This window comes from Heloderma suspectum, chromosome 1 (assembly GCF_057233095.1).
Source record: "Heloderma suspectum isolate Gila_16-S chromosome 1, 16-S_ref, whole genome shotgun sequence".
In the NCBI taxonomy this organism is placed as follows: Eukaryota; Metazoa; Chordata; class Lepidosauria; order Squamata; family Helodermatidae; genus Heloderma; species Heloderma suspectum.
In genome coordinates, this window is record NC_139458.1 from 36,930,911 (window position 1) to 36,945,443 (window position 14,533).

Consider the following 14,533-nt stretch of genomic DNA (forward strand, 5'->3'; position numbering starts at 1 on the left):
AAAGAGGGAGGATCTCTCCCTATCCCATAAGTTCAGGGTCCCCAAGTGACTCTCCTTCAAACAGGGATCAACTGCCTACTCGGTGCATAGGCCACTCTGCTGTTCCTTGCTTAGTCGCTGGTGATTAGCATCTGAAAGAGTCATTAAGTTGTAAAAGGATTAAAGCCTTGAAAAGAATCCTTTCATCTGTGTCTTGAGTTGGCTATTGGAGTCTACTGAAAGAGGCCTCCAGGGCGCCTCCTGACAGGCTGCTAGTCAGCAGCTAGACAGCCATAGGATAGGTCGGTTCCCTGAACACTGACCTCCACCCCCTCCAGCGCTGCCTTATAGGCAGCGCGGAGCGCAAAAATGGGGCATTCCTGGGGGCGTGCCAGGGTGGGGAGGGCGGAAGTGCCGTTCTGACGCTTCCTATGCATCCGCCGCCCCCCCACTCCGCCTTCCCGCGGCCAGACAGCCAAAATCGGCTGTCTAGCCACGAATGCAGGGTGGCTGAAGCGCAGAGGGGACGATCCCCTCCGTGCTTCTCCTGCCCTGCATTGCATAGACAATCACCTCCGAGTTTGGAGGCAGCCACCTATCCTGATAGGATTGCGCCCTCCAAGTATTAGAAAGGGTGCAAAGGCACATTTTTTTTCAATTTACCTTTTACAATGTGAGTTTTTGATGTTTTTAATGTTTTTAATGTTCTTGTGTTTATTGTTGCAGGATTTTTATTGTTTTAAATTGTTGTACACAGCCTTGACGGCTTTTTCGCAGATAAGGTGACATATATATGTTAATAATACATAAATATCAGAGGCAGTGTGATTCTGGCTACCAGTTGCAGGAGAAAATGAGCAGGAGGGTGCTGTAATTGTGCTCATGTTGTGCTGGTGGGCTTCCCAGAGACATCTCATTGGTCATTGAGGGAAGAGAACGCTGGCCTTTGATCCAACCTGGCTCTTATGTTCTTAATCCCTGTGTTGCCTCTAATGTGGATTAATCAGCAGTACGACTCAAAAGTAATACTTGTGTATATCTTTTGCTTGCTGTGTTGCGAAAATACAATAGAAAGCAGATTTTCCTATTTTTTAAAGTTTTTAAAATATTTTATTAAATACAAATGTGTGTATACACACACACACACACACACAATCTAGCAGAATATAAACTGTCTTGTGAAATGCCTATTGAAGCACAGCCCTGGATCCTAGCATTTCAGACATCCATGAAGAGTTCATTGTGCCCAGGGGCTTACCTGGTCTCTTGTGATCAGTGGAATCTTCTCTGTGTGCTGTGGAGAATCCCTTGCAAGTGTACAGAGTATTTAAAGTCCTGTATGTGATGGGTTTCGATTGTCTGTAATATTTTAAAAAGTGGCTGAATTCCCCCCCCCCCCCGCAACATGTTCAAAAATTGCACTATGCTGAATGGTGGCAGAGAAAACTCTGTGCGCGTGTGCACAATCTGGTATTTGGTCCATTGTGGCTTGATAGTGTAATCTGCCTGTGGTACTGTCACGTTGGCATATTTTGTGCCACTGCACTATGTTGGGCAGCAGTGAGTTCTCCCTTTTTGAGGCAGACCTTTCGGGGGAAGAAAAATCAACATTTGATTGCAAGTTGCTTTTGAAACTATGTCTTAGAGCTGCAGTGGACGGAAGATAGATCTCAGTCTACTGGCAGGTCTGTGGGTGATTTGCAGTAGATCACTCAGGACTTCTGATAGCCACAAAAATGACTCTTTCCCTGCCTGGTACTCCCAATTTTATTGCTAAAATGAAGAAAGGATGGGGCAAAAAAGAGTAGATTTTTACGTGGGAGGACTGCGAGCTCCATTCAGTTCTGGTACTCAAAACAAATTCCAGGGCTCAGAATTTAATTCAGGGCTCTAATTCTTTGTCTTTTTCACCATCCTGTGGATGGTGGATTTCAAGGTTCTAGTGGGAACCCCCACCCCAAATAGATCCTCCAAGCCTGAAGTCTGCCCACCCTGGTCTTACAGCTTCATCCCCAACCCAGATAAACAGCATTTCCTGGACTTGTACTAATTTCAGCACACATTCAGGTGTACTTCACTGGGACTAAATCATCTCTAAATTAAATCAGTGTGGTGTAGTGATTACAGTGTCAGATTACGAGTGGGGAGACCCAGGTTCAAATCCCAACTGACCGTGAAGCTCTCAGAGTAAACATGGGCCAAGCTCTCTCTCTAAGCCTAACATCCCTCTGAGGATTGTACTGAAGATAAAAACGGCGAGGGAAGAACCATGTACACTGCTCTGAGTTCCTTGGAGGAAGGGGTCGGAATTAACACAGTATTGCTAATAATAAATGCTAGGGCTTAATAAGTTTGAGATTGCTAGCATTCTTATGGCACACAAGATCTTAAAAATGTTTATAAAGTCTTCCAGTTACTTGCATGGACCAGGTATAGAATATGTCATACAGTGGTGGGGAACCGCTTTCAGCCTGAGGGCCAAATTCAATTTCAGGGAAGCTCTCAGGGGCCACATTCCAGTGGTGGGTGGGGTCAAAAAACAAAAAATACCAGCATATTTTAGCTTAAAGCTCTTACTCCCTGTAACCAAGCCTTAGGAGAGGCATTTCAACCTCTGACAATGGCAAAAATTGCACGAAAGCAGAGAAACCACCAACCATCAGTGGTTGGGGGAAAGGGGGGAAGGCCAGTGGAAAGGCAGAACCCCAGAGGACTGGATTTGCCCCCTTGCTTGAGGTTTCCCACCCCTGATGTAATAGCTAGGACCACCTGCTGATTAAGGTTTTTGTTTTGTTTTATTAATTGTTATACTTTTTAACCAACAAATCAATAAAGTTTTAATACTTTTTCCTCTTACCCTAACTTCAGTGTATTTATTTTTGAGGTAAGTGTGAGAACTTGCAATTTAATAACCAAAAGCCTACCATTCTTTATGAGAAAATAAGGTCATATTAATATTTTCACTTTTCCATTCCTTACTGCAGTTACACACCAGAACTAAAATGACTTAAAAAAATAAATGTGTTCTCTTTAATCTCTGCTTAACCATTTAATAATTGGCCTCCATGAATCATACTTGCACCCACCAATCAGTCAACTAAAGCTTCAGTTGATCTACTGATTTTTTAAAGCAGATTGAATCGTGCATCCTTAGTAATAATAGAGACTTACCCAAAGTTTCAAATAGACCTTAAGCTCTTGGACCCCACTAGCCAACGAAATGGCATACCCACCGCTGCTGACACAGGCAGTGCACTTTCCCTCAAGCTGATTGAGGTCTGGATCAGGCATTATGTTTGATTCCAGGAGAGCGCTGAAGAGACCACCATTTTGCAATCACTTCACATGGTGCTTTCCTTTGCCTTTGAAGCTGGAGGTTTGGCCTGTTTTCTTTAATATTAACCTTGTTTATATGCAAGAGAAATACTTCTGTATAGAAAAATATGCTTTTTCAGGGGAGTTTGATTGTGTGTTTCTTCCTGCCCCCTCCAGGAATGGAATAGCAAACTGCCGGATGCGGACAGACACTGAGCAATCCTGTGGCTCCCCAGTGGTTAGTGGTGACCCAAAGGAGGACCACAACTATAGCAGTGCCAAATCTTCCAACCACAGGAGCACATCGCCCACTAGTGACTCCATTTCTTCTTCCTCTGCTGATGACCATTATGAATTTGTTATAAAAGGCAGCCGGGACAGTAGCGAAAGCAGTGAGGTCAGCTTCCATAGCCATGAGAGCCATAGTGAGGCAGAAGAGGAGGACAAAAGGCAGAACCGAAAAGAGACCAAGGATTCTTTGGCTGATAGTGGGTACGCCTCTCAGCACAAGAAACGTCAGCATTTATTGAAGTCAAAAAAAGTACCAAGTGACACACTGCCTCTTAAAAAGAGACGTACAGAGAAACCCCCGGAAAGTGACGATGAGGAGATGAAAGAAGCAGCCGGATCACTCCTGCATTTGGCGGGAATTCGGTCTTGTTTGAACAACATCACCAATCGGACGGCAAAGGGGCAGAAAGAGCAAAAGGACACCACAAAAAACGAGAACAAATCCATTGATTGAACTTAGAATTGTTATAAAACAATTTCGTTTCAGCACGTCAGGTGAATTCTAATGATTTGTGGCAATATCAACAAATATTTTCTTTGTTCAGTTTTCCTTTCTTTTTTTCCCCTCTCTCTTTCTCTCTCTTTTTGTGTTTGTTTCTTTTTGGAACCCTTAAGATTTTTTTTTTTTTTTAAAGGAGATTGAAGCCATAGAACTCATACTGATACTCAACTAATTTTACAAAAGCTTTTCATTACATGAAGACAAAAAAGAAAGAAAGTAAAAGCCAAAATTGCCGTTGCTTTCTCCAGCTTTGTCAGAAGTGCATGGTTGAAAATGCTGTGACATCACCAATGTGAGGGGAATAAAATTTGGCACTTGAAAATCTCTTATACTTAGAAGAAATTGGCTAATTTGGTAATTGTTCAGGCCAGGCTCCTAGAATTCCAAAAACAAAAAGGCCTTATGATTGGGTTTAGGTGTGAACGTGTCTAGAGGTTTGTGGGAAGTGAGAGGCCCATACGTTGTCCTCAAAACTAAGGATCATACAGTGGCATTCGCTTGCAGTTGTGCCATAGAAATCTTGGAATAGCCACTAGAGACAGCTGCTCATACAGTAATGAACTATTAGTGCTTCATGTACTGTGTATGGCTCATAATGTGAAGACTTATTAACTTTTAAATTATGGAAAACTGAACTGTGTATGCAATGAGTTCCAGTGAAATAAAGAGAAAGGGATGGAGGGGGTAGGGTGGGGATTAGTGATATTCTTTAATCAATTAATTGTCTTCTATATTTAAATTAAAGGAATGTTTTTTTTTAAAAGCCATAAGCCTGAAGATTGGCACTGCCTGCAAAAATATTATGGGAAAACAAGCTATGAGTTCTTAACTGCCTGAGTGAAAAGCAATCAAGTCTAAAGAAAATTATGAGTAGATATTTAAGGAGGATCAAAATGAGGAAACCTTTTCTACAGGTCACAAAGATTTGATCTCACTAGGGGAAAAAAACATGCTACAAAACCTGCCATTAGTATTATATTGCCTTTTTTTCTTTCAAAAAACAAATCCATGTTGGTTGGGCAAAAATATAAAATAATATTACATAGAGCTCCTACCCAGTTAATATCAGTCAGGATTCATCTGAGCAAAAATGACAATATATTTCCAGTTGTAACCACTGTAGCCAGCAGAAAATTCTGATCCACATTACATAGATTCCTCTCTGGGCGGGACTTGGGAGTACAAAATAAAAACCCCTTTTTAATTCAAAGATAACAAAAGTTCTTGTAAGGTAAATAATGTATTTAGCATGAAGCATGAATTATTTTCATATAAATATAGAAAAATAGAGAAAAGGCTATGCCTCTAATTTTTAAGCCCATAGGCTTAGTTTGTTGGGGGGGGGGGGGGTTGTTTTTATTTTTTTTTTCATTTTTTTTCTTTTTTGGAAGCAGGTGTTTTTAAGGTTTAACCTTTTTCAGGGACAAATACTGACTGTTGGGGAACTTACTCTGCAATATGAAAAAAAAATAAAACTTCATGCTCGGGTAGGGCTTGGATGGTTGAATTATATTGCCTTGTCTGCACATTCAGCCCCCTTCCCCTACTTCTCTGTTTTTTGAATACGTTTGTCCTTTCTTTGTCTTTACATGTATTAACATTACGCAATAATTTTGAGGGCAAAGGAAGTAGTGAGTGTGTATGATTAAGACTCCAGGAGGAGACATTGAATTGGAGCTGGGGGCATGAGGGGAGAGAACTTGGAATTTGGTTTGGGGAGAATGATGACACAGATTTGCTCATCTGCCATGACAGAACAAGTGTTGAAAGGGCTTTTATTTGTATTCACAAAGTGATTAGAGATGTATGGTAAAGAAGTGTCTTGTTTATGGCCATATCTGCTTTACAGCAGCAATCCCATAAACAGATCGAAGGCTTTGCAATAAGGCCAACTATTTTTTTAAAAACCTCAACACTGGTATCAAAGGCCATAATCTTGAGATGACTTCCAGACTTGCAAGCTGGGATCCAAGTGGCTGCTTATTTATAAGCCTTTCCCCCCCCCCCAAATTCCCAGTGCAGGGGGACAGCATGACAGTCTGCAGAAATTGTCAATCCCTCCATGAATGAGCATTATGTGTAAGGGACTCGTTGGATCCCAGCCATAGGCTCCAATGGACTAATTGCAGCTTTCCGTTCAATATAAGTGGTTGTGGTGTTGTTTGGGGGGTTTGCTTTGGGGCTTGGGGGACTCTAACAAAAAATGTGAAAAACATTTTAGGCAATATCAGTTAGCAGACATGGGAATTTTATTGCAGGAAGCATATACAGCATGAATTGGAAACTCACGCCAACAGAGTTGTGAAATACAGAGTGCAGAATCAGGCTTGAAATTACACAGATCCATCAGCAAGTTCAACTTATGTGTTTCTAGTTTTGTCAATACAGTTTCCGTTTACATATAAATGGGATGAATTCTGTACCTGTGCCCTTCCTTTCCTAAAAAAGTAACACTGGTTTAAGAAGCAACATTTATTAAGAGCTAAAGAGATAAGAAACCATGTCAATAAATGAGCGTTTTCTCTCTGAACAAGAATGCCATATACATCCTTGTTGTAATTGCTATGGGGTTTTACCAGGCCTGAGCAAATGTTATGAAACATAAAAATATGTGGTTGCCTGTTTAGTGGAAGGAAATAAATATTCCACCATAAGGCCTTTCAGACCAGAACTGGAAGGATTCTGAAGTCTGATTATTGTGCTTATGCCAATGTTATTACTCTCAGTAAGTACTGTATAGAGACAATAGGGTACACAGCATGATGCAGAGGTTGAAGTCTATATTGTGACCAGGAACTTTTCTGAATTGCGAATTGAAATGTGGTCAAGAGAGGCTAAAATCCCAGACTTGGCTGGAATATTGGCTTTGTACTGGGCCAACCCTTGATCCAGAGAGTGTCTGCTTAAGCTCTGGCTTCTTGCCACAATGGCAAGAAATTAAGATGGCAGCTGTTGATTTCTGAAACAATGCTGTATCTTGGCAGCCTAGCCTTTGGTAAATATACCTGTTCAGCAGCCTTCCCCAACACTTCAGCCCTCCAGATGTGTTTGACTACAATTCCCATCATGCTGGCTGGGCATAATGGGAGTTGTTGTGGTCCAACAGATCTAGAGAGCACCAGGTTGGTGTATACCATTGACATGCAGCAGTGCACTGAAAGTTGAATTACAAATCCCCAGGCCGTTGCACCTGTCTCATCCCCATATGCATTCTATGGGGACAAGGTCCTTGGGACTGTCTTCTGCACAAGCCCCATAAAACATGAATTGAAGGTGTGCAAGCCTCTTTCACAACTGCCAGTCCTTTCAATGAGGTTTCTACAGGAGCAGAGTTTCCAGTCAATTTAATGAAGCTTGTTTAGAAGAAATTCCTTACTGTTCATGCCTTGAGTGCATTTTAAATCATTCATATGTCACTATAATCTGTCTTCCAGGCTGTCTTTGACTGGTGGCATGCCATACATACATTTTGTCTATGACAGGTGTATAACCAAAATAACACCATTTGCTTCAGTGGTTCCTTCTGAATATATACTCCATTGTTATTAGCACAAATATTTTGTGCACAAAAATGCTACTCTTTTACACTAGCATTTTGATTGACAATGTAATATCAGGTTACATTTGGGGGTGGAGGGACGGTGCAAAGAATGTTTCACTTCAGTACCTTAATTAAGTACCTAATTCTTATTACAAGTTACTTGGATAGGCTGCTGAAATCTTGGCTTGTCTTGTCACACCGACACTTTGACAAACTGTCATCTTAAAAACAAAAAAACACACAAAAATAAAATTAAATTCTGCGGTGCCAACTTCTTACTTTGATTGCCAAGCTGAAATTAAAGCATTTAGGTCCAGTTGTAAACTTCTGCTACACGAATGCTGTTATGTCCATTCAGTACGCGGTGGGATGTATCCTCTATACTTGTTGAGCTTCATACCCCTGTGCCAAAGCCATTTTGAAAACAGTGATGAGAGGAGGGTTCATTTTTCTATGTTCATTTTTCAGCAGGGCTATTGTTATTAAAGATCCTAAGGATGCAATCCTATGCATGTTTAGACAGAAAAAGGTCCCGCAACTCCCAGCATGCCCCAGCCTTTTTTCTGTCTAAACATGCATAAGATTGCACCCAAAATATGTTGAGTTTAGTTGAGGAATTAAAAACTCCCAAGTCACAGAATTCATGACAACTTATATATTTACTGACAAATTATTTTTGTGTGAGAATTCTACTGTGGGAAGTAGCTGCAAGCTAGGAGTGTTGGTAAAGTTGAAAAATGTATTTTTATATTCCTCTTAGTTGTTTGGATCCTGAAAATTGTGGGCATGGTCCAGCTACCATGCAAGCCCTGATGGTATTCCGAGGCAAAGGCTTATCTGAGCCCTTACTGGGAGCCATGGATTTACTAAGCCAAACAAGAAGGCTTGGGGAGGGGGCACAACAAGTGCAGGAGAGTGGCATGTAGCAGACCCTTGGAACTCGCAGCCAGCAAATAGTTGCAGGATTCAGGTAATGGTTGGACAAATGATCCATGTGGCCCTTCCCTGTGTGCTCCTAGTGTACAGTCCAGTTAAGTCCTTCACTGCCACTGAGGCTGAGGAAAGCTCATCTAGCTGTCTTGGGGCACCCAGCTGCTGTGAGGCCCTGCTGTTGCATTCTTTCTCCACCTTTGGGGTGATTTGGTTTGGGGCAATGTATCAGAAGGCCCTGGCCTTCAGGATCCCTGGGTAGGATGCTGAGGGTCCTTGCCAAGCGGAGCGTGTTGTGGCACAGTGTTGGGGTGGCTCTGCGTATTCACTGTAACTGACCACTGGATTGGGGCAGATGCATCCAACTGCTCCTGTGTTACTCCCAATGTACTTGGGCACTTACTGAACTTCTGCACCATATGTTCTGCACACACCTCTGCAAGGACTGGACTTTGTAAAATCACTTTAATGTAGACTTTTGCCTTCAAAAATAGTAAAATGTTTAGGGTTGGATCCAGATTTCACCTTCCGTAAAAGCACCATTCATGGATGGAACGGACCCTTCTGTCCATGGAAGGATTTTGATTCAGCAGAGGGATCCCACTGGAGGAAATGGGGATGACTTTTGTCCATTTCCCCTTCCCCCTGCAGCCTCCAGTGCCACCACCTGCATTGTTTTGGAGGGTCCCCCAAACTTCTGGAGCAGATTTTAGGAAGGGGGCAGGGGGTTGCAAGGGGAAGGGAAGTTGGCAAAAGTCACCAGCAGGAACGAAGTCTGGATCCAAGCCAAAAAGCCTGAAGATCTCTATGGGTTCCTTTATTATTATTTTTTTTATCAAATTCCAACTTTACATCCCCAGTAAATCTGTTGTTAGAAGTGACAATAACAGACCTTTCTCTCAGTGACTTGATGCTGACTGCTTTGTGCAAGTGGGCCATTGAACCATGTTTTCTGATGCACTCTGAATTAGACACTGTAATTCAGAACTCCCCAAGGTGTGCCTTGGTGATGAAGCTGCTGCTATGCTAGTGAAACAAGAGCTGTCTCATTCACTCCTTCCTTGGTCAAAGGCTTGTGTTTTGCACATTGAGCTGTTCCCAGTACAGAATTGAATGAGCATAGCTCTGCTTACACAGAGGCTCATCTGCACAGATTGAGACTGATGTGGGCATATCCACAAGTCACTCCTTTTTTGTGGGCAGTGACACCCAAATGACACAGATCTAATGTGAGAATGGCAACATAATGCAGCAAGGCTTGTGAACCTTAGATCAGATGTTGAGACTTGCTAGTCACATGTCTTTGCTCACACATTGCCCTTTTGCCTTGGACAGAGGAGTGATCAGCGAGGTGACATCCCTATTTGTAAAATGCCATGGGCAAAGTGGTGGTGATGAGTGTCAGCTGCCATAGAAGAGAATTGGGTTTCAGTCATGTGGACTTGCCAGAAGTTGTTTTTCCCACTTGTTCAGACTGTCTGCCTTTGAACTGGGGAATAGAAAGGTGGTTTGAGAGCCAAATAACTGAGGGTACAATCCTATGCGTGTTTAGACAGAAAAAAGTTATGCTAGGGAGTTGTGGGACTTCTTTCTGTCTAAACATGCATAGGATTGTGCCCTTACTGCACTAAGTTGAGGCTCTTCTAATAAATCAAAAGCTGTACTGCTCTTTGCACGGGCAGTTTATTAGGTTCGGTTTCACCTGCAAAAAGGCACTATGGTCTTGAGGTTAATAAATATTGTTGTCACATATAAAGGCAGTTGGCTTCAAAATGAAAATAAGCAAGGTGAAACTCAGTTGTCTGGCTACTGGATTTATTATTTACAGGTTTGTGAAGTTTTTTAAAGTATTCTTCCATCCTCAGACCAAAACCATTCATCCTCTTGGTTGAGTAGTAGTTACGTCTGTGAGTGTTCTTCACAAGTCTCCCTGTAATATGTAAAACACTGTTACGCACATAAATGCAGCACTGTGATCTAATTTAAATGACTTTATTTATACTAAAATGTAATATACATTAATACTTTGCTACAGTGATAGCTTTTTGCCCATCTCCTTGCTTTCTACTGTAGGAAATAAAAACCTGTAGTTCACAACACCCATTTTATTTTTCCTACAAATCTATAGTTTTGGTGTAGGTTTTTTTTAAGCTAGATTTTATAATGATTACGCAATATTCTGTGCCTCCACCTATATGAACTTTTCTCATACCTTTGTTTGTGCTTCTGTTATTCCCTCACCTCACACATTTTAGTTCTCAGTGGGAAAATGGGTGGGAAAACTTTTTGGTAGGATGGGGCGTCCTTTTTGGTACTCTTTCTTGAATCAAAGTGCAGAATTGTCAGGGCAGTAGTTTTACAGTGCTAACTACGTCCATGCAGCCTTTCCACAACTCAGCAAACAAGTACTTTCTTCACTGACCAAAAATAATAATCTTGGTAAACTCGTGTCTATGGTGCTGTATTTTGCTCCACATTTAAAATTACGAAATAAAAGTTTATAGAAGTTTAATACAGGCTTCTTCATAGATCCTGTCAAGCCAACTTCATTTTTATCAAGGTTGTTAGCACTCAAAACCATATTTAAAATACATTTTCTTTTCACTGTGTTGTATTTTCAGATAAGTACAGGGAGGGGTGTCTGCTCTTGCAGTTCTAATAGAATCAGTACAGTGCTAAGAACCACTCTTAAGCTTTTGGTTCCAACGGGGGCATGCACAGAAGAACCAAGGCTGATCAAACTTAGGCTTTTTTTAAAAAGCTGGAATGCCACCAATCAGCTTTCTGGTGGGGAAGGAAGAGCAGAATCCAGCCACTCTACATCCCAAGCAGCAATTGGTAGGATGTACACATCTTTACAAGGGCAGCACATAAGTGTAGCCCTGGCTGTTGAATTGGGAAGAATTGTGGCTTGCCTACATGCTTTCCCACCATATCTCTGTGCAGAAGTTGGAACAGGACATTTGTATTGCCAGTATCATTTACTGGATGCAAATTTCTAATGCTGCTGATATATCTTATAAGTTGGACATTTGTGACTGTGGCTTGAAACCCAGATTTTTTTTTCTCTAATTCCTGCCTAAAATGTTAATATGGTAGTGTTCTTTTTTTAAAGTTCGTTGATGAGCTTTTTTTGAAGTAGGTTTGTGGGGGAAACAATTGTTTGATCCTGGTTTCACTTCTGTATTATACACACTCACTACTTCAGTCTGCCTTGGTGTCAAATGTTGGAAGGGATGGGGGTGGGGAATGATTTCTGTGTGTATGAAAAGCATTACGAACTTGTACGTTTTTATACTCTTCTGTAATATTTTTGAAATATTTTTGTTCTGCAGAAAAAAAGTGATGAAGCAATCAAAAGACCAATAAGTACAATATCAATGCTTTAGGGGTCATGAGACCTTCACTGGCCAATAGGTTAATTTAGTACAGCAATAAGCCAATTTTCTTTTCCTTTTCTTTTTGTTTTTTGTTTTTATTCCTTTTTAAAAAAAAAATGCTGTACTAGGTGTATGGAACTGCCAGTTTCGTTAACATAAAATGAGAACTGTGATGGGGGCATAAACAGTGATGTTAAGTTGTATTTGTGTTTACCTAAATGAGCAGTCGAAAGGCAAGTGCAATCAGCCAGAAATATGGGGGGAAATGTTGATCTAGAGGCATACTTGCATTTTACGTTTCTTGATGTGTAATCATATTGCCAAAGACAAACTCTTTCATCAGTTATTATTGTAAATAACACTTTCCCAAAACCTACCATAAAGTTTCTGTGATGTATTGTCTTCCAGTTGCAATAAAAATTACTGAGTTGCATCAATTGAATAACTGCTGTTCTGGGCGTTGGCTTTTGTTTCATTCAGGGATTTAAAATTCTACCATGTCCTTCTTTGGGGCAGGTAATGCTACTGAAGCAGCTACCCAATTAAAATATTCTTACCAAATTAAAATTATACCAGGACCTGCTTCAAATAAACAGCCCAAACAAGGACGGCTTGAAAAGAACTGTTCAGGCTTAGACTTGGCTTGTTTATCACATTTGTCATCTTCCCTTTTTCCAAGAAGAAATTCAAGGATTTGTTATGTGCAGCTATGTGTTTATAAATGTTTATAACTATATAAGTTATATATAATTTGTTTATAACAACCCTGTTTAAATGAAAGTGGCTTGGGGAGGGTAGTTGGGCAGGCCAGGAAGTTTTCTCTAGTTAGGATTTTAATCTGAGTCAAAGAAAAACGAGAAGATGCCTTATGCTGACCCAGTTTGTAAAATGAAATATCTCACCGTTTGTTAACTGTAGGCAGTTTGAGAGAAAGCAGGAGCAAGTAACCATGCTGGCTCTTGACCACTCACCCACTTTTGGTGTGCTGAACAACCCAGGGACACTCTGTCCTTGGGTTCTCCATGACATCTGAACCCAGAACTCTAGGTTGTTGAGGGAGAAACAACCCAGAGTTTGTTCTTAGGTTATAACTCAGGGTTGTTTCTCCCCAACTTGCTTCTACTCACTCCTGAGCAAACCATGGTTAACAAGCTGTGGGTTGTTTAATCATGCGAACCAGGTCTCTCAATCAGACCATTGGTCCATTTAACGAAATATTGCCTACACTAGCTGTCAGTGGTTCTCCAAGGTTTCCAACAGAAGTCATTCCCAGACCTACCAGAAGATGCAGGGGAATGAATCTGGTACCTTCTGCTTACAAAGCATGTGCTCTACCACTGAACTACATCCCTTCACCAGAATTAATTTGGCCACATCTACATCCCTTGTGTGGAGGTGCCAATTCATATAAATGGCACCATTACAGGAAGTGGTGTTATCCCAGATAAGACTATTTGTCCATCTGTTCTAGCCTACTATTGTCCCTACTATTGTCTCCTCAAACTCTGGTAGTGGCTCTCCGGGGTCTCAGACAGATGTCTTTCACATAATTTGTTACCTGAACCTTTTAATTAGGAATGTCAGAGATAGAACCTCTGGATGGAGGGTGTTCATCCTGTTCTGGATGGGGTTGCACTCCCCGTGAAGGAGCAGATTCATTGCTTGCAGGTTCTCTTGGAGTCATCATTGTTACCTAAGGCACAGGTGGATTTCCTCGGTATAAACATACATAGAACTGTGCTCTTATTGTGACATAAGCTTTGTGGACTACAGTCAGCTGTAATGGACTACTGTTTTACAGTAGCCCATGAAAGCTTATGCCATAAGAAATGTATTAAGTCTTTTAAGGTGCCACAAGACTCTTTGTTTAAGATTCATGTGTCACTTTATGAATTCAAATGATAGTGTCTGCAAACAGAGCTATTAAGTTGCAATGGTGTAGAGATTAAGAACTGTTCTATACCTAGGAGTAGATGTAGTGTCATAGCTATGTACATTGGTTACTCATGGGCAATTTGCCTTGCCATCTTTTGGGAATAGCACTGGCCACAGTAGAAAGTGGAGAGCATTTAGAGCAGGGGGCCTGCAGGTGCCATGGTGCCTCCCGGCACCTCCAGTGATACCCATGAAGAGGTCCCCAACATGATACCTGTGACCACCAGTAAAACTGTTCAAAATTATTTTTGTCCATTCGATTTGAAGGTGGTGTCTAATTTAAAAGAGCGTATGCATCAGTGAATATTAAAGACTGTTCCAGTATAAAATATATCTGTATGATAACCTCCTCCCAACAATAAGCAACTATTGGACATTGCCAGAACATGTTTAAAAGAAGCATTCGCTTTATTGCACTGCCAGCGGTTAGCCGAATTAGATACTCCCTTATTAAAGAGACATTACAGTGTCCAATAGGCATGAAACAAGACATTTTTGCTGAACAAGACACAGCCTAAGATCCATAGATGTGACAGGTAGATGTCAAAGTGGCGATCAATTGATCAGGCATTTTGTGGTGGTGCCCACAGCAGTATTTCAAATCCCCAAATATGCCCACAAGTCCAAAAAGGCTGGGGACCCCAGTTTAGAGAGCTCAGA

General features: G+C 41.3%; 1 protein-coding gene and 1 long non-coding RNA gene across 5 annotated transcripts in view; one reads left to right on the plus strand and one right to left on the minus strand.

Moving 5' to 3' along the window:
• Nucleotides 1-12,383, plus strand: part of FOXN3 (forkhead box N3) — a 231,973-nt gene extending 219,590 nt beyond the window's left edge. For all 4 annotated transcript variants that reach the window (XM_084841072.1, XM_084841062.1, XM_084841081.1 and 1 more), the window contains one exon: nucleotides 3,472-12,383. In XM_084841072.1, coding sequence (XP_084697198.1) covers nucleotides 3,472-4,039 — 568 coding nt within the window. In that variant the 3' untranslated portion in view covers nucleotides 4,040-12,383. The remainder of the gene's footprint in view (nucleotides 1-3,471) is intronic.
• A 1,148-nt stretch (nucleotides 12,384-13,531) lies between these two features.
• The window catches only part of LOC146357128 (uncharacterized), an 87,255-nt gene continuing 86,253 nt past the window's right edge, over nucleotides 13,532-14,533 (minus strand). The window contains exon 3 of the long non-coding RNA XR_014788651.1: nucleotides 13,532-13,631. This is a non-coding gene — a long non-coding RNA (uncharacterized LOC146357128). The remainder of the gene's footprint in view (nucleotides 13,632-14,533) is intronic.